This window comes from Oncorhynchus gorbuscha, linkage group LG23 (genome assembly GCF_021184085.1).
Source record: "Oncorhynchus gorbuscha isolate QuinsamMale2020 ecotype Even-year linkage group LG23, OgorEven_v1.0, whole genome shotgun sequence".
NCBI classification, from domain to species: Eukaryota; Metazoa; Chordata; class Actinopteri; order Salmoniformes; family Salmonidae; genus Oncorhynchus; species Oncorhynchus gorbuscha.
In genome coordinates, this window is record NC_060195.1 from 65,312,252 (window position 1) to 65,338,240 (window position 25,989).

Consider the following 25,989-nt stretch of genomic DNA (forward strand, 5'->3'; position numbering starts at 1 on the left):
TGACTTTAGCGGTGAAGTATTTATTACATGATAACTCACTAGGTTATTATTCAAAGTATTATAATGAATGTCAATAGTTTGAGTACAAAAGTAGCTAAATGACTAATGCAACTAAACCGCTGGGGTGGATAACTTCATTCCAGATGTGCTGTGATGGCGCATGCATTAAACATTTCACAGTGCATCTACACAAGCCTCCCACTACAACCTATGAACCCCCCCCCCTCTGACAGCAGCGCACACAACCAACCCTCCTACAGTAACTGCAGTTCAGAGCCCTAATGGCCCCCCAGTCGGTCCCAAAATAGCCGTGTAAGTCAAGTGATACCAGCCATACTGGCCAGGAAGATGTGCAGCAAAAATGTACAGTAAGCTATGAAGACCCATGCAGGAGGCCATCCCTGCCCCATGTGACCAGCGTGATATGGCAGCCATTTCTGTCAAAGGAAGATGGACTAAGAGGGGAGCTTGTATTAACATACAGTAACATATCTCAATGCTATGGAAGCAGAAAGTCCCTTTCATAGAATTCACTCCTTGACAGGTTCATTTGCTAAGAAAGTAACTTTGAAGTGTTCTGCTCATAAATGTTAGGCCTGGAGTAAAGACCATTAGGAATGATTCATGAATAATAATTAGGTCTATTGTGATGTCATCAAATAGAAATGTCATTTGTACTCCTCGATGAGTGAAACATTGTAAATCGCTGAGCTAGTGATGGCAGCGTTCCACAGGAGGTTGGCGGCACCTTAATTGGAGAGGACGGGCTCGTGGTAATGACTGGAGCGCAATAGGTGGAATGGTATCAAATACATCAAACACATAGTTTGACGCCATTCCATTCGCGCCGTTTCAGCAATTATTACGAGCCGGCCTCCTCTGCAGCATGCGCACACATCTTATAGACAAGAAAATGATGGATCCAGTACACAGTATGAAATGAGTCTATAGACAGGGTTTGTTACGGGGTCCTGAATTACAAGTCACAATGAATCCAAAGAAAGTTGATCCCCCCGTGTCTCTCTAGAGAGGACTACAACATCTCTCTCACACTACCATGCCTGACCATGAACATATACAACGGTCACAAAGCAAATGAAGTAAAACAGGTTTTTTTACAGCAAAAATATTCAAAACATCCCTTGCTCTTTATTCTCTGTCTACTTCTCTTTCTCTCAAGTGTCTAATATTGTTCCAAATGAAGGACGAAAGAGAAATTAAATGTGAAATGATAAGAGATGAATGTCTCTCTCTCTCTTTTCCTTTCTCTCTCTCTTTCTCTCCATGAAAAGGCAGGGCTATGAGATGCGACTCCCCCTAGTGTTAGAGAGGATGTATTACATGTCCCAACAGCATCCTCCCAGGGGCCAGGTTGTCATTGACTTCTGAGAGGCAGATGTGGGAGACATGCTTTGTGGATGTTAGAGCGCCCCTTCTCTCTGCTGCTCACTGCATGACGCCGGGGTGATGTCCGGACGCCGTGTCTGGATGATTTTGGGGCGAGGGGGGCGGTTGCTGCTGCTGGTGCTTCCTTCTGTGTCGTCTTCGCCCCCCGAGCTGTCCTGCTCGTTCTCACACACGTGGACCACTACGCTGGGGGTGGTGGGGGTGCCGGTGTGCAGCTCGTACTTCTCACCTAATTTACAGTTGGAGAGAGGACAGTTAACACTGTAGGACTGGCCACAATCAAACTGATGGCAATATAAAGGACAGCTACTGTAATTCCATCACATTGAATTAAAATCAATTCTAATTTTAGGTTCCCATCCGCATTGTAGCAAGTGTGTGTGTGTGTGTTGTACCTGGCCCTAGTTTGGAGATGGCACAGAGAAGGTCGTAGTTGATGACAGGCACGGCGTCCGGGGCCTGCTGCCACCCTATTGGTGGCGAAGCTGGGGGGGGAGATCAGGAACTGTTTGTCAGGTTTAGGGGGCTCCAGGCGGGGACTGCCTATGAGGACGGACTGCAGGGCAGACGGGGGGGGGGGGGGGGGGCGATACACGAGGCTCAATGTAGATCAATGGAATCAATCAGTGCCAACACTGCTGCTAGCTAAACCAAAGTGATGCACACATTTTAAAAATAATTTGTTTAACTTTATTTAACTAGGCAAGTCAGTTAAGAACAAATTCTTATTTACAATGACGGCCTACTTGTAAAGCCCTCCTCTAACCCGGATGACGCTGGGCCAATTGTTCACCGCCCTATTGGACTCCCGGTCACGGAGATACAGCCCGGGATCGAACCCGGGTCTTTAGTGACGCAGTGCCTTAGACCGCTGCGCCACTTGGGAGCTATTATTTGTAATGCATAGCATATTTCCACTACCATAAGATCCAAGTAACTGAAAGTATAGGGGCACTGGGTGATGTACAGAAGTCGTGTCTCTACCTGTGCGAAGTAGAGGCGCATCTCTTTGCCGTTGAAGTCGCTCTTGTGCAGTCGGAGCCGCGCCTCAGCGGCAGCCAGTGCATCGCTGAAGTTGATTCTCACGCGCCGGAAACTCTTAAAGAACTGGAAGTTTACATCCGGGTCGAAGGAGCGGAACAGAGACTCAAAACTGGCCTATAGAAGGAGAGAGAGAGAAAAGAGAGGGCGAGAGAGAGAGAGAAAGAGGGTAAGAGAAAGGGTGTAAGAGAGAGAGAGAGAAAGAGGGGGGGTGAGAGGTCGAGACAGAAAGAGGGGGGTGAGAGGGCGGGAGCGAAAGAGGGGGGTGAGAGGGCGAGAAAGAGGGTGAGAGAGAGGGGGGGTGAGAGGGCGAGAGAGAAAGAGAGGGTGAGAGAGAAAGAGGGTGAGAGAGAAAGAGAGGGTGATAGAGAAGGTACAGTACAAGTGAGTTGGATAGTGATGTTGCCACGCATCATTAGTAATGGGATGACATAATACATTAAATACATAATGGTCTGTTTACCCAGAAATAGGCTATGCTTCTCAAAACTGCTCAGTCACCATGATCCCACAGATAACAAACATTAACTACAGTTATGAGACTGTGGCCTGGGAGAGAACCAGCAGTGGGAGAGAAGCCCAACAAAGCCTAAAACCAAGGGGCTCAGCGGTCTGGGGCACTGCATCGCAATGCTAGAGGCTTCACAACAGACCCGGGTTTGATCCCAGGCTGTGCCGCAGCCGGCCGCGACTGGGAGACAAATGAGGCGGCGCACAATTGACCCAGCGTCGTCCGGATTAGGGGAGGGTTTGGCCGAGACATCCTTGTCCCATCGCGCTTTAGTGACTCCTGTGGCGGGCCGGGCGCATGCACGTTGACACGGTCGCCAGTTGTACGGTGTTTCCTCCCGACACATCGGTGCGGCTGGCTTCCGGGTTAAGTGGGCATTGTGTCAAGAAGCAGTGCGGCTTGGTTGGGTCGTGTTTCGGAGGATGCCCGGCTCTCGACCTTCGCCTCTCCCGAGTCAGTACAGGAGTTGCAGCGATTGGACAATTGGATACCACGAAATTGGGGAGAAAAGGGGGTAAAAAATAAAAATCCAAGACCAGTCCAGGCACAATGACAATAAAACCAAACCCTATAAAGGCCAAATGCATTGTGATTTGAAAGGCACATTTGTCAAGTGTATGAAGACTTGTACTATAAGTACCTTTCCCGAAAACACTGTCACCAACCTCGTTTCATATCTTCAGTCTTTCAGGCCTAACGTTACCCACCCCCGCCCTTCTAAAAATAGCTGCTGCAAAATGCTTGACTAAACTGTCCCCTTAAAATGAGGAACACTGCCCGGTTGTCATGGCAACCCCGCTCAACTTGTGTGCGTGCCTGGCCTTGGTGAGCGTCGGGGTCCGTCGCTAAAGAAAGACCCAGTGTGACAGCGGTCTGAAAGGAGCTCAGCTCAGACCATGAGGACCGCTGCATCTCATTGGTCTAAAGCCGTTTGGAACGATTAGTTCAGAGAGAATTAATCACAAGCTGCAGCCAAGCACAGATCTTGGAACAGATTACTTAACCATTACAACCACTGGGAAATGGACCTCAAAGGCTGCAGAATCTGACTTTAGATCAGTTTTAGGAGACAGATCAGAGGCGACATATAAAGCCTTCTTACCCGGGACTCAGGCCTGTCAAACACTTCCTGGTTGGTCACCGAGGCAACCAGGCAGAAGGCGTTACACTTGGTGGTCTTGAGGTGCATGATGGGAAGGGCAGGGAGGCAGAGGCCTTTCCACCTGATAATGCGGGAGGTCAGAGTTTGTGAGGAGGGGCCGGGATGAAGATGACAGGTGTGGGGGGGTTGCGCCGCCTTCCCCAGCGTGAGGGTTGAGGGAGATCTCGTTCCCACAAAAAAAAAGAACGTATTTTTCCCGCTTCCCTTACTTCCTCCTCTTCTCTATCTCTCTCTGTTTGTACAGTCCTCACCCCTCTAAGAGAGCTGCTAAAGCCTGCAGTCCCGGCCAAATGAAGAGCCAAAATGTCCAGTGACGTTCAAGCTGGAAGCAGATAGCTACTGAGCAGCTAGCCCAGATGCAGAGTTAGCTCTCAGGTTCCACCCTTGGCAGTGAGGTCTGTAGGACAGAGACAGGCAGCTACACGACAGCTGAAAACAGTCCTCCGTCTAGGCTGTAGAACATTCCAACGAGATTATGGGCTGCATTTGTAAAAGTCTCATAATACAGCCTTCTGTCTGGTCTCCAGCTCTCTCTGCCTCTGCAGCCACTTATATGAGAGTCACAACTACTGACGTACACCACAGCCCCTCCCTCGCTCTCTTCTCTTCCTTCGTTCCATGGTTCATTCACTCCCAGCCAACCCGCTGTGTCCTTCCTTTCTTCCCTCCCTCCTTCACTCAGACATGGTCCCTCCCTCTCTCCTTTGCTGACTAATTAGAGAGGCAGTGAGACAGAAAGACAGAGGACTGGAAAATAACTAAATCAATCCTTAGCAGACTGAAGTGTTAATCTCTTCACTCTTCTCTTGTTCTCTCTCTCTCTCTCTCTCTCTCACTCACACACAAAACATATGACAAATATGTTGCTTAGTTGTGAATGGAAAATATGTGCAAATCAGAAATTGAGCCATGACTCTGAAACAATAAAACCACACACACACTGAATCAGCTTATCGGAGCACATGACTCTGGCCTGCTGAGCGTCAACTGTGGAAAACACACGTCATTCTGGGTATAAATACGCCCGAGAGCTTCACTACAAAGAGACATAGACGAGAGAGATAGACTAAAAGAGAGAGGTGGCAGAAGCACAGAGTACATGAGAGAAAGGGAGAGACCCGGCCTGAAAAACAGAGGTCTGTGTGGAGAGTAAGGGACGAAGAGAGAGATGAAGGAGAACTGGTTCTTATGGAAAGTATGCAGCTGGAGACTTGATAACACAGAAGCTTTTATGAGAGTGGTATTAATAGCACTGAGGTGCTGTGAGAGGAAAAATGTATGAGAGAGAGACTAAAGGCTAAGCAAGTGTGTCTATAATGTATGTGCTAAATGTAGTATACACTTGTTTGTGTGTTAGCAGTGAAGTGACAATCTGTGTGTGTGTGTGTTTGTGTGTGTGTGTGAGAAAGCAAATGTTCCAGTGAGGGAATGGAAAATAGGAATATGAAACCAAAACAGAGGACGGAAAAAATGCAGGGCTGAGAGCCCCCCCCCCCACAATGAGTGTTATGCAAAGGAGCACTACTAAGATAGTGTGGGTGTGTGTGTGAGACTAACTAACAGGGTAGGACAAAGGTCTGGAGATGGTTAACACACACACACACACACACACACACACACACACACACACACACACACACACACACACACACACACACACACACACACACACACACACACACACACACACACACACACACACACACACACACACACACACACACACACACACACACACACACACAGGTCTGGAGATGGTTAACAACAACAAACACAAACACTCGCATTAAACCTCAGCTGCTCTGCAGGGAGGAAGAGGAGGGAGGCACATGTTTCCATACAACACCCACAAACTTTAAAACTAGCCTACACATCCATTTTCTCAAGACTACACCCACAGGCCTACATGCAAGTGAACAGTATCGAGGTATTGTGTCTGGACGCTCGACTGACACTTTTTGACAGCACTACTTGTATTCTGCATGCAGAGATCATCAACTCTTGTCTGAGATGTCGTCTCCAGCTGCCGCTACATGAAAGGTAGTGAGTAACAAATCATACTAGCCGTTGGCTGTGATTGACAAGCCAGTCGGCTAGAAGACAGAACCTAGAACAGCAGAGTGTGACCTCAGACAGTGACAGGTGGAACCTCAGAACTGGTTGTATATTCTAGAACACTCCACCATTGTCTGATCTGAGTGGCAGAAACAGCAGGAAAGACCAAAGTGTCACTGATAGTTCTGAAGAGCACCAGAAACCAGACAGCACAGACGCATGCACACCTTTACATCAAAGACTAGACAACAAAGAGATTCTGTCTCCCCAGCACAGCGTAGAGAGAGAGGTGCACAGAGGTTGTACTCAGGCAGAGTACTTAAAGTACTTAAATATGCAGAAATCTCTACACAATTTACCATTTCCTGGTTGCTAAAATTCTAAATTGTTCGCCTAATTTCAGTTTGTGACAAAACAAGTGTAGAGAATCATTGTACCATCTAAACCGCTGTCAAATATATTTTCTATAACCAAAAATATTGTATTTTCATCTGTTTGAAGCTGGTGTACAAAACTGAAAGTAAAAGACGCAAAAACAAAACTTAATGGGAAGAATAGAAATAGCACACATAGAACAGATATACATACCACTTCTTAGACTTAATATAACTATAACTATCTATAACTCACATTTATATGTCAATTTGGTCAAATTGCCCCAAAAAAAGTTACATCATGTAGCTTTAAGCCTACCAGCTGCAGTCTGGTACTAGCGTGCAAGAACACACACACTACCTGCTCTGTTCTCTCTCCAGGCCTAAGGCTTTGTAAATCAAATATCTCTGCCACGCAAATCCCTCAGTGAGTACAGTAAGACAGTACAGGTCACAGTTTCCATTCGGTAACCTCTGGGGTGTCACGTGTGTGGCCAGTCCCTGGTGGTGACCTGTATTAAAATGACCTGTTGTAATAATGTGTGGCCCTTACTGCAGGAGGGAAGCCATTCTGATTTGGACAGGACAGTTTACCTGATTAAGGGCAGGGACGGGTCTTAAAACTAGATGAATATCTGAATAGGATGGAAACGGTGTGTGTCTTTGTCAAACATTCCTAAAGGAGAACACAGTGTTGATGCACACAGTGGAATATTCCATCACATGATCTCTCTGCTGACTCAAAGCTCCTTAAAGGACGTGACCCTCTGAAAAGAAAAACACTTTTATTCCAAACAGTCAAGTTTTTATGACCTTGACCCTGTTTCACTTCCTTCTAAGCCCAATTGATTTTTCAATCATTGATCTGTGTGTGTGAGAGAGTGTGTGTGAGAGTGAGTGAGTGAGTGAGAGTTGGAGTATGTGTGACTTGACCAGCTGTTCTGGTTTGAGCACCTGTCTCACTGTTTCTGCCCCCTCCCTTCCATGGAAGAGGCCACAGTAGGAAAATACATTTCAGCTGAATCTGACACTATTCACCAATGTCACCACACCAGCTAGGCCTCTATGTTAAACAAACAATGTGTAAATTCCATACAGCATTGACTTGTTTGTTGTTTCGCACAACAGTACTGTTTGTATGGCCCATAGTAGTGTGTAGTAGACCCATGGTGAATTGACACTTGGTTCTCATGAACAAAAGCAACCGTGTGTGGTAGGGCTGACCCCAATTAGTTGACTGGTTGATGGTTGTTCTTTTCTCCTTTGTTTGCAGCGCTCCTGTCAACGTCGAGTAAGGACGTGCACCTGATTATGCTCTGAAGTAGGCTTATATGCTATCTGGCCTATGTGCAAATGTAGGCATATAAATGTGCCCATTTGGGGATCTGATTGTATTTCTGATTGGCTTAATGCACCACCACTAATGAGCTGTGGAGCTTCTCAAAGTAATGTTTACTTCACCTAAAAGAGAAATCAAACAAAGTCTGTTTTTACATCCATTGAGAATTACAATCGTTCCTCAATGTACACCACCGGTCAAAAGTTTTAGAACACCTACTCATTTAAGGGTTTTTCTTTATTTTTACTATTTTATACATTGTAGAATAATTGTGAAGACATCAAAACTATGAAATAACACATATAGAATCACGTAGTAACAAAAAAAGTGTTAAACAAATCTATTTAATATTTGAGATTCTTCAAATAGCCACCCTTTGCCTTGAAGACAACTTTGCACACTCTTGGCATTCTCTCAACCAGCATCTTGAGGTAGTCACCTGGAATGCATTTCAATTAACAGGTGTGTCTTCTTAAAAGTACATTTGTGGAATTCCTTTCTTTCTTAATGCATTTCAGCCAATCAGTTGTGTTGTGACAATGTAGGGTGGGTATACAGAAGATAGCCTTATTTGGTAAAAGACCAAGTCCATATTATGGCAAGAACAGCTCAAATAAGCAAAGAGAAACGACAGTCCATCATTACTTTAAGACAAAGTTCAGTCAATACAGAACATTTCAAGAACTTTGAAAGTTTCTTCAAGTGCAGTCGCAAAAACCATCAGGTGCTATGATGGAACTGGCTCTCATGAGGACCGCCACAGGAAAGGAAGACCCAGAGTTACCTCTGCTGCAGAGGATAAGTTCATTAGAATTACCAGCCTCAGAAATTGCAGCCCAAATAAATGCTTTATTTTAATTGTATTTTACCTTTATTTAACTAGGCAAGTCAGTTAAGAAAAATTCTTATTTTCAATGACGGCCTAGGAACAGTGGGTTAACGGCTTTTTACCTTGTCAGCTCGGGGATTCGATCTTGCAACCTTTCGGTTACTAGTCCAACGCTGGTCAACTAACAGACACAACTCAACATCAACTGTTCAGAGGAGACCTGTGTGAATCAGGCCTTCGTGGTCGAATTGCTGCAAAGAAACCACTATTAAAGGACACCAATAAGAAGATGAGACTTGTTTGGGCCAAGAAACATGAGCAATAGACATTAGACCAGTGGAAATGTGTCCTTTGGTCTGGAGTCCAAATTGGAGATTTTGGGTTCCAAGTGCTGCATCAGATGACCTGGCCTCCATAATCACCTGACCTCAACCAAATTGAGATGGTTTGGGATGAGTCGGACCGTAGAGTGGGAAAGGAAATGCAGCCAACAAGTGCTCAGCATATGTGAGAACTTCAAGACTGTTGGAAAAGCATTCCAGCTGAAGCTGGTTGAGAGAATGCCAAGAATTTACAAAGCCGTCATAAAGGCAATGGGTGGCTATTTTGATTTGGTTACTACATGATCCCATATGTGTTATTTCATAGTTTTGATGTCTTCACTATTACTCTAAAATGTAGAAAAAAGTACAAATAAAGAAAAACCCTTGAATGAGTAGGTGTTCTAAAACTTTTGACCGGTAGTGTATTTGAAAAATCTTTACAGCTCTCTCCCTTTCGATAACAACTCAGTGTGAAAGGGAAAGATGTCATGCTCTTATTCATTCATATTCATTCATATTTTGTGATGTGAAGATGTTATTCTAAATTAAATGAAACTGTTCCATGAAAAAGTGCATTTGAAAACCATAACTAGCATGCAAATCAGTAGAAATTGTAAGATAAATTGGCATTGCTCATGAGAAAGGTTGTGGACTCCTTGTGTAGCCCATTACCAGCAACTTCAGGAGGATGGTTGGGTCAGGTTTAGGTTTTTTCTTCTGGTTATCTTGATCTCTGGCTCCCTCTTGAGTCATCTGCACATGTCTATAAGCCGCAGGTGCCTACCGGTACATTGAAACAAATTAACTTTACACAGCCTTTAAACGAAACACAGCTTGTAACAAAAATAAATAGGCTTTAACGAAACACGGCTTGTAACAAAAATTAAAACAGTAGCCGACCAGTAAAGTCATTGGTCACTATCTTCCTCCTGTGCACTGAAATCACTGAAGTCATCTCCTTCGGTGTCGGAGTTGAATAGCCTCAGAATTGCTTCATCCGATGTTGGATCGTTTTCATTGTCGCTCTCGTCACTTTCATCCGGAGGCAAATACCCCGCTGAGCTCATGCTGCCCCTTCAACACGCAGCAGTCCAGCCTTTCGAAACCCGTTGATGATAGTGGATTTTTTGACAATGCTCCACGCTGTCAGGACCCACTGGCAGACTTGACCAGAAGTTGCTCTTCGCATGTTTTAGTGAAGGATTTCTCCCCACAGGTCATCCAAGCCTCCCACTGAACACGGAGCGCCACCTTAAATGCACGATTTACATTGATGTCGAGTGGCTGCAAATACTTTGGGCCATCTGCTTTTCTTCCCTCTGAAAGGTTTGTTGTCTTTTTGCACTGAGTCAGTTCCTCACGCTGCTGTTTACAAAGTCTTATAATCGACTCATTAAGGCCAAGCTCCCATGCAGCAGCTTAATTTCTTTTTCCAACAGCCAGATCAATCGCCTTCAACTTGAAAGCTGCATCATATGCATTTCTCCGTGTCTTTGCCATGATGAGGGTGACAAAATGACTACCGTAATCAGAATGATGGGTAGTTTGAGCGCGCTCGATTTATAAATGTTTTTATCGGGACAGCCCTAGTGTGTGGATTTATTCTATTTGCTTTAAACAAATTGCAAGGCATAGGGCCTAGTCTTTACATAAAACTAAGTCTCTAATTTCTCCCCTTTTCAATCTCATCTCTTCCTGCTTATGACTGCTGTCCTTACTGTTCCTTGCGTCCTGCCAGCTCCAATGGAAAATCTCTCTGAATCAAAGACTTGCCTACACAGAGCGGAAGAATGTTGTGTACACTGAAAAATACATTAGTCAGATTTCCAACACAAAAACTCAGCCCCTGTGACACATTCCCCTGACCTCAGGAAGGCTAGATGTTATCAGAGACTGAGATAATGGGAGTGTGTACCAGATATGCATTTTACTAAAGATACCAATCTTTGTTTTATAATTTAGGCTATATCCTCAAAGTCCAGAAACGCTTTTGACTGAATAGGGCCTCTGCTTGCCAACTCTCTCCCTCTCAGGGGATCTCCTGAATGACATCTGGCATAGTTACGAGCATACACCCTTTTCCATTGTTCTGATTACAGTGTGTTATGACATAGTCTACTTCCAGTGGCCTTCATTTGACTGACAAAGAGGTCACAGCCTCATCAGCCAAAACCCCTGACAAGAGATCGGTGAGAGGAGCAGCGATGACTAGACATGTTTGTGCCATATCACTTTCACTTATTGGCTAGCTAAGTGGTCATGAAGGAAAGAAGACAAGGAAAGGAAAGATTAAAATAAACACTCTGCCGGTGTGCATCTGTCCTTGGCTAAACTCTGAGATTCTGGCCCAGTTAGGACAGAATCTCAGTTTTTCCAAGCTTCCTGTATTCTGGCCTTGTTATGGGGGGAAATCTAGTAATGTTCTTGCTGATGGAACTGTTCCAACCCCTATGGAATCAGGGGATGGAAGGGAACCATTTCCATGTGTGTGATGAGGGTGTGAGTGGTGGATTGGAACTACACAACTAGGAGCCTAAGACTCATCTTTAGAAAGATGCCAATTCTTTGGAGGAGTGGAATGTAATACTATCTTTGGATTGTGAACATGAGTACACACACACACACACACACACACACACACACACACACACACACACACACACACACACACACACACACACACACACACACACACACACACACACACACACACACACACACACACACACACACACACACACACACACGTAGGTTTAAGTTGTTTAGTAGGGAACCATTGTAATGTAATGCAAGCTTGCTTTGGTTGAATGCTTTGATCCACCATAACACACGTCCTTACCTTCAGAGTTTGGTCATTGAAAACATCTTCAGTTACTTTGCATGCGATAAGGGCGTTGGGAAGGTCGGTAAACTGCACACCGACCGTTGCCTCAGCACCATCGCTTTTCTCTGATTTCTGCATCTTGTACTTGTTCTAGTCGCGCCAGGCTAGTTGTTTCAACTTGCAGTTCGGACCTAGCAGTCACTGTAGCTAAATATACTGTGGTCCTCCGTTAGCTTTCAGCTAGCTTACTAGCTAGCAGAAGCGCTTAGCTACTATCTCATCGCAAGCTCCTTAGAGTCGTCATTAATTAATGAGCAAAAGTTAAATAACTAATGTAGCTATGTTGTTTTATGGCCAAATATTTCTCAGTAAATGATATTCAAAACGCATATTACAATAAAAACTGAAAGTACTGGAAAAGAGCTGGTGGCACATCGACTAAAGGAGATGACGTCAAGGGGACGAAAAACAGCTGATGCGATTTTCCGGTTTAGAACTGTCGCAACGCAGCTTCACTGATCATTGCAATTCGGGATTGTCCAAAAGATTACATGATAACGAGTTTGACTCATACAGTCTGTTTTAGATCAGTGATGTCTACGCAGCGCTTTACCCCATTGCAAATGACTGGAACGCTCTGAAGGTGATGGCACATTAGCTGCCACTGTCGGTGTTGAGTTTTAGGACACTGTCATTTTGCCCTGAACTGTTCGTTGCAAATGCCATACTTATGTCTACTGAAGTGAAGTCTATTTATTTATATGTAAATGACCTGCTATTTTATCATATTTACTACCATTATAGACAAAGCAATTACTGCCCTCTAACGTTGAAAAACGTAAGGCCTACAGTCAGTATTAGATGATCTTCTTTATTTGAAGAGTATGATGGCAGCATCATCAATATCTTTATATCGAAGAATGAAATTTAAAAGATAAATAATTACTAAGGTTATTCATCCTTTTGTACCAAAATTCTCTTGTGTGAATAATTCAATTTGGTCAACAATGCAATCCTTTACCTTCCGATGCCTCTGACTGTCAGACAGTGGTTTTATAGGTCTACTCTACCTAAAAAGCCTGAAAGGGGATAAGGGATTGTACTAGGACAACTGTGGTTTACTGAAAAGCCAACTCAGGGCATCCTCACTGACCTCAGCAGAGGCTCAGCCTATGAGTTATGTTAAAGGAGAACTGAAAATTGCCAAGGGGTCAGGGCAAGGAGAGGGGGGGACTTGTTGGATGTGTTTTACGATTGGGGGTGGGCATGTGAGGAGGAGATTGTTAGGGAAGTGGTTGAATGGATGGGGGTTGGAGTGGAGTAGAGGGGCCTGGGGTATGGAGAGGGATGTGGGATACTGGGGCTATGCTGGGCTAGGCATGGTTGTGGGGGTATAGGCTCTGGAGCTGGGCTGAGCTGGGGGATATAGGCTCTGGAGCTGGACTAGGCTGGGGGATATAGGCTCTAGAGCTGGGCTGGGCTGTGGGATATAGGCTCTGGAGCTGGGCTGGCGGATATAGGCTCTGGAGCTGGGCTGGGGGATATAGGCTCTGGAGCTGGGCTGGGCTGGGGGATATAGGTTCTGGAGCTGGGCTGGGGGATATAGGCTCTGGAGCTGGGCTGGGCTGGGGGGATATAGGCTCTGGAGCTGGGCTGGGCTGGGAGGATATAGGCTCTGGAGCTGGGCTGGGAGGATATAGGCTCTGGAGCTGGGTGGGGGGGGGTATAGGCTCTGGAGCTGGACTGGGCTGGGCTGGGAGGATATAAGCTCTGGAGCTGGGCTGGGCTGGGCTGGGCTGGGCTGGGCTGGGCTGGGCTGGGAGGATATAGGCTCTGGGCGGATTTAAATGAGGCAGGCTGGTCATGTGGGGATCAACTTCTGAAACTCAGCCTAATCCTTTGGAGAAGGAGGGAGTGGGAGAGGGAGAGAGAGAGAGAGAGAGAGAGAGAGAGAGAGAGAGAGAGAGAGAGAGAGAGAGAGAGAGAGAGAGAGAGAGAGAGAGAGAGAGAGAGAGAGAAAGAGATTGTACTTTGACCAACTGTACACAGGCACTATTTACAGATTGGAGCCCCAGGCAGCGACAACTAGAAGCTGTGCGTGTGTCCGTGGAACCTACAAACACACACTTATCTAACTTTCTCAAACTTGGCTTGAACTCCTGGACACATACTCGTTGGAACCTTGAACACACTCCTTCCCAGTGTGTGTTGGTCTTCCAGTAACCATGGCTCAGTCTGAAGCTAATGGCCTCAGCCCGGACCTTTCCAATGGAGCCATCATCCACAGCCCTATAGGAACCTGTACCAACCTGGACAGACAGAGACAACGAGATGAAGAGGAGGAGGAGGATGTAGAACTAGCAGAGGAGGTGTTAGAACTGGGGGAGGAGGTGGGCGAGGACATGGAGGACATTGGGATGGCAGGTGCAGCTGATCATTTCGAAGTGACGATGCAAGCTAGCGGGAGCGGAGGAAAGGAGGGAGAGGAGGGGGAGAGGGGGATTGAAGAGGAGGTTGGTTTACAGGAAAAGAGAGAGGGGTATAAAGGGGAGCGGGAGCTGACCGTGACAGTTGTTGTAATTGAAGAGGAGGAGAAAGAGCAGGAGGAATCTGTAGAGGCTGTTGAAGAAGAGAAGTTCGCTGAGAGAGAGGAAGAGTCAGCAGGGGCGGACAAAGAGAGAGAAATAGAGGAGAGAGAAGATCCTCTCCCCCCACCACCCCCTAGTTTACCTGAAACTGAGTCCATTAATGATGAGGTAGAGAGGAAAGCCTTGGAGACATCTCCAGAGGCAGAAAAGGCACAAATAATTTTGCCTGTTGATGAGACAGAGAAGACAGAGGACAATGTCGGTTTGACGACAACAGAACCGCCAGTCCCGTCAACTAATGATGAGGTGGAGAGTAAAGAAGACCTGTGGACAGAGAGTCGAAAGCCAGAAACCACATCCACTACAGATGAGTTAACGAAGGGAGAGCAGAGTGGCGGTCAGGATGCAGAGATGCCCATCAGCCAGGTGACTAATGATGATGGCATGGCGAGAGTGAGTGATGAAAGCGGGAGTCAAGTGACCGATGACTGTCAAACGGTGTCCACTAGTGATGAGGTCAGAGAAACACGGCAGGAGGGAGGACGGGAAGAGGAGCCTAAACATCAGCCAGCCAATGACAATGAAGGAGAGGGCGAGGAAAGTAACAATAAATTGGCAAAAAATCGACAGGTTTCACAAGAAGAGAGGGATGAGAACCAGCAGGGAAGTGAGAAGAGTAAAGAGAAAAAAGAGGAGGAGGTTAAAAGACATGTTACAGAAGAACAGGGAGAGACAACTAAAGCAGTTTTAGAGAAAAAAGAGGAGGGGGATCAAGCGACAGAGCACCAGCCCCCGTTGTTTGTTACCAATGAGTTCACAGAGCTTGGAGTCATCAAGAGTCAGGCAACCACAGCTCAACAGCCACAGGATGTTGTCACTCCACCTGTTGAGGTAGAGGGAGGGAGAAAGAGCAAGGCACAGCCACTGATACAGCCCAATGAGAGTCAGGAGGGTGAGAACGGCTCTAAAGAGGAGGGAGGTTTACAACAGACAGAACAGCAGCTACAGGTGGAAGAGGTTGACAGTGATAGGGCAGTGAAGGGAGGTGGTAGGGAGAGGGAAGAGCCGCAACAGGTTGGAGATAATGCGGTGGTGGGGATGGACACAGAAGGCAGCAAAGTAGAGGAGGAGCAAAAGAAGGAGGATAATGTAGACATAGCAGAGGAAGAGAGAAGAGGTGGCGGTGGTATGGAGGAACAGACGGAAAAGGCTTTGGAGCCTGATTATGCTGCCAGAGAAGAGGGGGAAGAGAGAGAAGACAAAGTTGTAGCTCAGCCACAGGTACAGATACTCAAGGGTTCAGAAGAAGCTACACAGGAGGACGACGACAAGGATTTAGAGCATGTCGAGGAGGCTTTTGAGCTTGAGGAGGGAGGAGACATGGAGAAAGAACAGCCAGGAGAGGTCATTTTGGATGAGCCCGGAGCTGCAGAGGTGGGAGGGGCTGAAGAGATGGATAATCCAGTCCCGGTCTCAGAGATAGGGACGGGAGGAGCAGAGGGAGGGGGTGAGTTGGAGGAACAGCCAGTGACAAACATTGACGATAATCTAGACTCACAATCAGAGGTAGCGATTGAGATGGCGGAAGAGCCAGAAGATCTCATTGAGGATGAGTCTAAATCTGCATTAGAGGGAGGCTGCAAGAGAGTAGAACAGCCAGGGCCTGCCACTAAGGATGAGCCAGTAAAGTTTGGGAATGAATACACAGCGAAGGAAAGAAGGAAAGAGAAGAAAGAAGAGGTGGAGCTAGGGGTCAAAAGTCGCAAAGCCAGGATAGAGAATGGGTTCCCTGGAACAGAGGAGGTGAAACAACAACTGCTGAATGAGATGCTGCTAACTCCCACAAGGCTGAGACAAGGAAAAATTAAAGAGGAGTCGACAGTAAAAAGAGATAGGGTGACACCCCGCAGAGGGAGCAACGACTGGATCAAGAAGGAGGCCCCAGAGGAGGCGCAGACCCGCAGAGGGAGCAACGACTGGATCAAGAAGGAGGCCCCAGAGGAGGCGCAGACCCGCAGAGGGAGCAACGACTGGAACAAGAAGGAGGCCCCAGAGGAGGCGCAGACCCGCAGAGGGAGCAACGACTGGAACAAGAAGGCGGCCCCAGAGGAGGCGCAGACCCGCAGAGGGAGCAACGACTGGAACAAGAAGGCGGCCCCAGAGGAGGCGCAGACCCGCAGAGGGAGCAACGACTGGAACAAGAAGGTGGCCCCAGAGGAGGCGCAGACCCGCAGAGGGAGCAACGACTGGAACAAGAAGGCGGCCCCAGAGGAGGCGCAGACCCGCAGAGGGAGCAACGACTGGAACAAGAAGAAGGAGGCGCAGACCCGCGAGGGAGCAACGACTGGAACAGAGGAGAGGAGGCGCAGACCCGCAGAGGGAGCAACGACTGGAACAAGAAGGCGGCCCCAGAGGAGGCGCAGACCCATAGAGGGAGCAACGACTGGAACAAGAAGGCGGCCCCAGAGGCGCAGACCCGCAGAGGGAGCAACGACTGGAACAAGAAGGAGGCCCCAGAGGAGGCGCAGACCCGCAGAGGGAGCAACGACTGGAACAAGAAGGCGGCCCCAGAGGAGGCGCAGACCCGCAGAGGGAGCAACGACTGGAACAAGAAGGCGGCCCCAGAGGAGGCGCAGACCCATAGAGGGAGCAACGACTGGAACAAGAAGGCGGCCCCAGAGGCGCAGACCCGCAGAGGGAGCAACGACTGGAACAAGAAGGAGGCCCCAGAGGAGGCGCAGACCCGCAGAGGGAGCAACGACTGGAACAAGAAGGCGGCCCCAGAGGAGGCGCAGACCCGCAGAGGGAGCAACGACTGGAACAAGAAGGCGGCCCCAGAGGAGGCGCAGACCCGCAGAGGGAGCAACGACTGGAACAAGGAGGTGGCCCCAGAGGAGGCACAGACCCCCTGGAGGAGGGAGGACTGGGCCAAGAAGGAGGCCCCAGAGGAGGTGCAGACCCGCAGAAGGAGTGATGACTGGATCAAGAAGGCCCCAGAGGAGGCACAGACCCCCGAGAGGAGTGAGGACTGGATTAAGAAGTTGTCTCCAGAGGAGGCGCAGACCCGCAGAAGGAGCGACGACTGGATCAAGAAGGAGGCCCCAGAGGAGGCGCAGACCCCTGAGCGGAAGGAGGACGGGATTAAGAAGTTGTCCCCAGAGGAAGCTCAGACCCCCGAGAGGAGGGAGGACTGGATAAAGGAGCTGAAGTCGGTGCTCAAAGAGGAGGTACTTTCCCCACAGAGGAGAGAGGAGCAGGTGAAGAAAAAGAAGAAGAAGGTGGTGGTCATGGACGAAGTGCCCACGTTCATGCACCAGAGGACAGAGGTGAAGATAGAGGTGAAGAAAGAGAAGGAGGCGCAGGGGGAGGAGAAGACGCCAAAGAAGTCTGTGAGGCTGCAGAGCCCAACTCCTTACGAGGAAGACAGCGACAGTCCGGACCCCCAGGAGTACGAGATCTCCCTCTATGTCAAGGTACAGTAGCACCAAGGGTTAACTATGGGTTAGCTATGACGTTAAGAACGTTGCAGATAGACATGTGATGAATAAAGCTGACACAATTCCCTTTTTTAGACGACAGGCAATCACATGTGTTCTATCTACAATACACCCTGTGTAGTATTTATATTTGAAAGTTCTGTTATAGTGCATCTTCCTGAACAGACCCCAGGGCTCCCTGGTCCTGTAGAGCTACAGGCTGTATCGATCAGCTGATTACCTGAATCAGGTGTGTTACCCTGCACATCCTGTGGGTGCGCAGGACTAGGACTGAAGAACACTGAGGGGTGTGGTCTTAGATGTACAGATCTCTCTGCCATTGTCTCCGTGTATTGGCATCTCCACTTGTGGCAGGATATAGTTTAGCATGTGTTTAAAGTCAAGTGTAGCTTCTATTCAGGTAACGGCTACAAGATGTATCTGTCCACATGTCACAACAATACAAACCCACCCCTTCTCTTCCTTCCTTCTTTCTCGCTCTCTATCTGCATCCAACTCTCACATGGTAATCCAATCAGTGTTTCGGAATCCTCGAGAATGATTTACTTAGCTCGTAATGGAACTTTCCTGTCATCCTGTTCTATAGATTACACATGGGGCTACATGTAGCGTGCTAGCTAGCATCATAGGAAAACTCATGCCAGCCACTAGCCCTAGCCCACCTTTTAGCTTATCTTAGCTACTTAGTTGCTAATTATATTAGTGTCTGGTCTATAGTCATGTTCAGTTGGTCATAAAGGCTAGCTCAGACACTGTCCGCTCAAAGCCCCAGACATTGTTCTGTTGTTGTGGTCTATTCTCCCCTGGCTGGTTTAAAGTAATGCGATTTGACAACTTGAAATGGCCTCCTGTCGGGAGTCTTTGAGAGAGAGAGGACGTTGTTGTTATCATTAGCCTACTTTCTGTGGCCTGTTCTTCTTTACCACCGAGTGTAGCGACAAGGCAACATACAATGATACTGGCTTCGCTTCAGATCTGGGCCTGGAAAATATACTGTAAGGGAGTAGTTAGCAGGTAACTTAATTTACGTCGAAATAAAGACACTGTTTGGCCCTGCAGGTCAAAGGTGATGTAGTAAGGAAAGAAGAGGGTCTGTGTGTCTGGCCAGTAAAGTATTAGCCTGCTGGACTTATTCAAAAACACACCTCCATTTTGAAAATCTGTTGCTAAGGAAACATCAAGCATACTTACGGTTTGGGTGTGAGGCATGTTGTATAATATTCCTTAGTAACAGTGCTTTGAGGACAAGGTGGAGAGTACTACATTGAGCCACTACATCATTACGCTCCATTCTAGCCGCAACTGTATTGCTCTGAGCCACGCATTTCTGGTCAGTTGTCTATAAAAAGCCTGTATTAAAAAGTTACCTGACATGGTACCTCCTTTTGCTCAATTGGTTGGAGTGTGGCTCTCTATAGCAACCCCAGGGTTGTGGATTTGACTCCCACATGTGCTACATAATACTTTATGTGTGCTAACCGTCAGTCGCCTAGATAAAACCTCCTGCTAAAAATGGGCATATTGTTATGGCGTTGTAGGTCTGGAGGGCTGCATGCCATGGGCCCAGGACGTGACCAACACAACAAAGGCACATTCCAGAGTTTGATGAAGGTGCCCTGGCGCCCAGCTGAAGGATTAAGCCTGGGGGAAAATGTCCTAATATCCTGGCCTGTTCTCCCGGGACGCCTGCTCACATAGTACAATAGACACCTTTGTCTTGTTCTTCAAATCAAATCAAATCAAATGTATTTATATAGCCCTTCGTACATCAGCTGATATCTCAAAGTGCTGTACAGAAACCCAGCCTAAAACCCCAAACAGCAAGCAATGCAGGTGTAGAAGCTCTTGGTGTGAGAGCAACTGTAGGTATGCTCCATGGCCAAGGTCAGGGGAGGCAGGAGGCAGGAGCAAGCTCCAACTGTGGCTTTCAACAGAGTTAGAGAGTAAGGAAAACATGGAGGAAATTATTTTTGCATTTTCTCTGTCTCTCTCTCTCTCTCTCTCTCTCTCTCTCTCTCTCTCTCTCTCTCTCTCTCTCTCTTTCTCTCTCTTCCCTTCTTGACCCCCCCTCTCTCTCTCGCTCTTTCTTTCTCTTTCCCTCTTTCCCTCTCTCCTTCTCGACCCTCTCTCTCTCCCCCTCTCTCTCCCCTCTCCCCCCCTCTCTTCCCCCCCGTCTCCCCCTCTCTCCCCCTCTCTCTCTCTCTCTCTCTCTCTCTCTCTCTCTTTCTCTCTCTATTTCTCTCTGACAATAAGCTGATTATCAGGCCTGCTGGTATGGAGCTGACTGGGGTGTCTGGGGACAAGAGGGGGTGACAGGGCCCACTCTGCCTACACACATGCAGATATTTGACTTATTGGTCCGCTGTTGTTGTCATTATGGTAACAAAGTCACACAGCACACTTGAATGGTCACCTATTGCCATGAGCTTGGGGTCAGAGTTGAAGTGTGATGAGTCAGAGTTGGTTGGGTTTGTAATGATCTCGGTAGAAATATACATGATCAAACAATGTTATGTTGTTGACAACTTTCTACCCAATGAGGTACTTCTATGATATGCATGCACAGTATGGTTGGTTGCCTACGAGGAGTACGTTTTCAGTGTGTGTGTGTGTGTGTGTGTGTGTGTGTGTGTGTGTGTGTGTGTGTGTGTGTGTGTGTGTGTGTGTGTGTGTGTGTGTGTGTGTGTGTGTGTGTGTGTGTGTGTGTGTGTGTGTGTGTGTGTGTGTGTGTGTGTGTGTGTGTGTGTGTGTGTGTGTGTGTGTATGTGTGTGTGTGTGTTTGTGTGAGAAACACATTGCATCAGGGTCAGAACAGGCCTGAGGATTCCATCAACTCCCACACACTGACCCCAGAACAGACCTCACACTGTTCTGCCAGCCTACACTGACACCATACCCACAGACTCTGGGTCAGTCAGTTGGTGCCTATTGTTGCTGTTGTTTGAGGATTGATTAAAACGTATCCTGGTGCACCAAAAGAGGCAGAGTTTCTGCATTGTAGGTTATTAAGGGCAGTGAATGAGATAATTTTATTGGAATCATAAACTGAAACTTTTGCATCAGGAAGAAATGATTGTAGAGGGGCACATGGACCTGATTACGTATCTAAACAAGTTTGCACACTGTTCTCTGTTTGGCATGGGCTGTTATTAATTCATTCCATCAGTACCTGTAGCTGAATTCAACACATCAGAACTACAATCTATAAACGAAAGACGCCCCACCAGACAGGGAAAACACCCAAACAGTGTGTCTATTATGCTAGCTGTGTGTGGCTAACAAAGAGGGAGTGTGCTGTGCAAAACGTCTCACTGTCCTGCTCTGCATATCTAAACCCACCTCCCCTCGATCTTACCACCCCAATCATGGACACCCACAGCTACAGAACCCTCAGACCCGGTCCGGTCTCAGTCAGCCCAGTTTCGCTGACAGAACCTGACTGATTGGAGGCAGATTGATTTACGGATCGGGCTGTCTTTGGACCTCTAGGTTATGAGTCCATAAACTGATACCTTGACTTGTGTTGTCACCATGGCCTGGTTTGACATAGCAGCCAAAAAGCTGGGGTTCCCAACTATCGAGCTGTTTGTCAAGGTAAGAGTTGAGCTTGAAGTATGGAGGAATTGGATGCTGCTGGTGCTGTTGTTGTTGTTGCTGGTGGTGGTGCTGTTGTTGTTGCTGGTGGTGGTGGTGCTGTTGTTGTTGTTGTTGCTGCTGCTGGCGCTGCTGCTGGTGGTGCTGCTGGTGGTACTGTTGTTGCTGCTGCTGGTGGTGCTGTTGTTGTTGCCGCTGGTGGTGATGCTGCTGTTGTTGCCGCTGGTGGTGGTACTGTTGTTGTTGCTGGTGGTGGTGCTGTTGTTGCTGCTGGTGGTGGTGGTGCTGTTGTTGTTGCTGGTGCTGCTGGTGGTGCTAGTGTTGTTAATGATCTCTCAGGTTTGTTGAGGACCCAGTAGTGGCAAGAGATCGTCAGGGCTGCTTCAACGTGTTGTGGTAGTGTATTTTACCAGACAGGGAATAATGACCAGGGCATTTGTGATTGGGGCCTGTTGTATGTACTGTATGTATTTGAACTGTGTGTGTATGAGTTGGACTGAACCTTTTGTGTGTCTCCAACTTAGGCTGGCAGTGATGGTGAGAGCATCGGGAACTGTCCATTCTCCCAGCGCCTCTTCATGATCCTGTGGCTGAAGGGAGTTATCTTCAACGTCACCACAGTCGACCTCAAAAGGTATGGATCATCCCATCGGCCGATACGTCTATCAATCAATCAATCAATTGTGTTCTATATCAAGATCAACAGGGTTTGAAATACTTTCTAAAGACATTCAGCCATCAATGCTGGATGAAGTTTATGTGGGTTCCCTGACACAGGAGCCCTGTAAGAACCTTGTAATAATGTGTTACACAGGAAACCGGCGGACCTGCAGGACCTGGCCCCGGGGACCAACCCTCCATTCGTCACATTTAACGGGGAGGTGAAGGTCGACGTCAACAAGATAGAAGAGTTCCTTGAGGAAAAACTCACGCCACCACGGTACTCACTCACCACTTCCTGTCTATTGCCTGTCAATCAAACAACCACTTCCTGGATTCAACTGACCAATCCTGATGTCTGATATATCTTTCTCAGGTACCCCAAGTTGGCGACTAATCACCCAGAGTCAAACACTGCAGGTATAGATGTGTTCTCCAAGTTCTCTGCCTACATCAAGAACCCCCGCAAAGATACCAACGACGGTAAGGCTTGCGTTTGTTTGTACTGTGTGTATGTACTGTGTGTTTGCGTGTTTACACTGTAGCCTGTGTGTCTCTGACTGTGATTACAATGTCTGTGTGTGTGCTTCTCTGTCTGTCTGTGTTCACTCACAGTATACCGTGTGTGTGTATGTGTGTGCGCGTGTGTATGTGTGTGTGTGTGTGTGTGTGTGTGTGTGTGTGTGTGTGTGTGTGTGTGTGTGTGTGTGTGTGTGTGTGTGTGGGTGTGTGTGTGTGTGTGTGTGTGTGTGTGTGTGGGGCATGGGGTGGGGGGGGTGCAGGCCTGGAGAAGGCCCTGTTGAAGTCTCTGAGGCGGCTGGATGAATACCTGAGGACCCCCCTGCCGGAGGAGATCGATGCCAACAGCACAGAAGACCCTCAGGAGTCCACACGCTGCTTCCTGGATGGACCTGACCTCACACTGGCAGACTGCAACCTGCTGCCCAAACTACACATTATAAAGGTATTGCTGCCCAGACTACACATTATAAAGGTACTGCTGCCCAGACTACACATTATAAAGGTACTGCTGCCCAGACTACACATTATAAAGGTACTGCTGCCTAGACTACACATTATAAAGGTACTGCTGCCCAGACTACACATTATGAAGGTACTGCTGCCTAGACTACACATTATAAAGGTACTGCTGCCCAGACTACACATTATAAAGGTACTGCTGCCTAGACTACACATTATAAAGGTACTGCTGCCTAGACTACACATTATAAAGGTACTGCTGCCCAGACTACACATTATAAAGGTACTGCTGCCTAGACTACACATTATAAAGGTACTGCTGCCTAGACTACACATTATAAAGGTACTGCTGCCTAGACTACACATTATAAAGGTACTGCTGCCTAGACTACACATTATAAAGGTACTGCTGCCCAGACTACACATTATAAAGGTACTGCTGCACCGGCTTACACATTATAAAGGTACTGCTGCCTAGACTACACATTATAAAGGTACTGCTGCCTAGACTACACATTATAAAGGTACTGCTGCCCAGACTACACATTATGAAGGTACTGCTGCCTAGACTACACATTATAAAGGTACTGCTGCCCAGACTACACATTATAAAGGTACTGCTGCCTAGACTACACATTATAAAGGTACTGCTGCCCAGACTACACATTATAAAGGTACTGCTGCCCAGACTACACATTATAAAGGTACTGCTGCCCAGACTACACATTATAAAGGTACTGCTGCCTAGACTACACATTATAAAGGTACTGCTGCCCAGACTACACATTATGAAGGTACTGCTGCCTAGACTACACATTATAAAGGTACTGCTGCCCAGACTACACATTATAAAGGTACTGCTGCCTAGACTACACATTATAAAGGTACTGCTGCCTAGACTACACATTATAAAGGTACTGCTGCCCAGACTACACATTATAAAGGTACTGCTGCCTAGACTACACATTATAAAGGTACTGCTGCCTAGACTACACATTATAAAGGTACTGCTGCCTAGACTACACATTATAAAGGTACTGCTGCCTAGACTACACATTATAAAGGTACTGCTGCCCAGACTACACATTATAAAGGTACTGCTGCACTAGACTACACATTATAAAGGTACTGCTGCCTAGACTACACATTATAAAGGTACTGCTGCCTAGACTACACATTATAAAGGTACTGCTGCCTAGACTACACATTATAAAGGTACTGCTGCCTAGACTACACATTATAAAGGTACTGCTGCCTAGACTACACATTATAAAGGTACTGCTGCCCAGACTACACATTATAAAGGTACTGCTGCACTAGACTACACATTATAAAGGTACTGCTGCCTAGACTACACATTATAAAGGTACTGCTGCCTAGACTACACATTATAAAGGTACTGCTGCCTAGACTACACATTATAAAGGTACTGCTGCCCAGACTACACATTATAAAGGTACTACTGCTCAGACTACACATTATAAAGGTACTGCTGCCCAGACTACACATTATAAAGGTACTGCTGCCAAGACTACACATTATAAAGGTACTGCTGCCTAGACTACACATTATAAAGGTACTACTGCCTAGACTACACATTATAAAGGTACTGCTGCCTAGACTACACATTATAAAGGTACTGCTGCCTAGACTACACATTATAAGTCGCTCTGGATAAGAGCGTCTGCTAAATGACTTAAATGTAAATGTAATAAAGGTACTGCTGCCCAGACTACACATTATAAAGGGGCGGCAGGGTAGCCTAGTGGTTAGAGCGTTGGTCTAGTAACCGGAAGGTTGCAAGTTCATTGCCACTAGTACTACACATTATAAAGGAACTACTTTAATGAATTATATCCTCTAAATTCTCACATCAACACTGACCTCTATCACTGATTCATATGAGTTGTGATTTGTTTCTCTCAAAGTGATTCCCATGTTTAGGCTTCTTCCTGGTCTGTTTCATGACATCACCTGTGTCTCGGTCCTGTCTCAGGTGGTGGCCAGGAAGTACCGTGGCTTTGAGATCCCGGCGGAGATGGCGGGGGTGTGGCGCTATCTGAACCACGCCTACAAGAGGGAAGAGTTTACTAACACCTGTCCTGTTGAGCGCGAAATCGAATTTGCCTACATAGATGTGGCCAAACGAATCAAATAGCGAGAGGGGGAGGAGGGAGAAACTGAGAAGGCCCAATCCCAAATTGTGTGTGTGTGTGCATGTGTGTGTGTGTGTGTCTTTGTGCACTCACAGGTTGGGTTGCACGGCACTCATATGTAGTGTCATGGCTGCTGTGATTGTAAGACCACTAGACAGAGAGGTCTGCATCCATTTCACATCCAGTCCTTTTGGCCAAAGCCCTCTGCAGTGAACTATAATATAGCTGTATGGTGTCATTGAAAACACAGACACTGTTAGAAATGTATAGTACTATCTATACTGCGACATTGTAAAACTGTCCTAAAGCAGCCATAAGCATTAATTAGAGTGTTATAACCTCTGTGTCTTAGAGGAATAGCAGAGCACAGGTAGACATGCCATACTTATATGAAAATGCAACACTTTGGCCTTGATCACAGTATTAACCTATATATAAATATTAACATACATATACTTTATAAATGAACTTTTCTTTAGTTTCTCCCCCGTCTTATTTTGGCTATCTATTGGTGAATAATAATCAATAGTGAAGGTCTGACTTATCTATTTGTACGTTTTGTACGCACCAAACAAATACTGACAGAACCCTGTGTACTCGCCTTATAATCCTCACCAGAGGAGTCTTTATTAAACTGATTTCAGAACA

The 25,989-nt window shown here is 46.9% G+C and overlaps 1 protein-coding gene and 1 pseudogene across 3 annotated transcripts; one reads left to right on the forward strand and one right to left on the reverse strand.

Annotated features, from left to right (window-relative positions):
* Positions 1 to 12,342, reverse strand: LOC124010470 (annotated as a pseudogene).
* Positions 6,025 to 25,989, forward strand: LOC124010469 (chloride intracellular channel protein 4-like). 3 transcript variants are annotated; one of them, XM_046322913.1, is made up of 7 exons: positions 13,933 to 16,565; positions 16,817 to 17,926; positions 22,069 to 22,178; positions 22,359 to 22,484; positions 22,581 to 22,687; positions 22,987 to 23,168; positions 25,182 to 25,989. In XM_046322913.1, exons 1-7 carry the CDS (start codon positions 14,091 to 14,093, stop codon positions 25,341 to 25,343), a joined length of 4,272 nt encoding a protein of 1,423 aa, XP_046178869.1. In that variant the 5' UTR covers positions 13,933 to 14,090; the 3' UTR covers positions 25,344 to 25,989. The 3 variants fall into 3 exon arrangements, with proteins under 3 accessions (XP_046178871.1, XP_046178869.1, XP_046178870.1); XM_046322915.1 differs by lacking the exons at positions 13,933 to 16,565; positions 16,817 to 17,926 and adding an exon at positions 6,025 to 6,161; XM_046322914.1 differs by lacking the exons at positions 13,933 to 16,565; positions 16,817 to 17,926 and adding an exon at positions 21,323 to 21,544.

Excerpts from the sequence above, each read along its gene's own strand:
- LOC124010469 (XM_046322913.1), top strand. The coding sequence starts at position 14,091 with ATGGCTCAGTCTGAAGCTAATGGCCTCAGCCCGGACCTTTCCAATGGA. Across the intron at positions 16,566-16,816 it reads AGAAGGCGGCCCCAGAGGAG|GCGCAGACCCGCAGAGGGAG; the intron begins GCGCAGACCCGC and ends AGAGGAGAGGAG. Across the intron at positions 22,485-22,580 it reads GAAAAACTCACGCCACCACG|GTACCCCAAGTTGGCGACTA; the intron begins GTACTCACTCAC and ends TATCTTTCTCAG.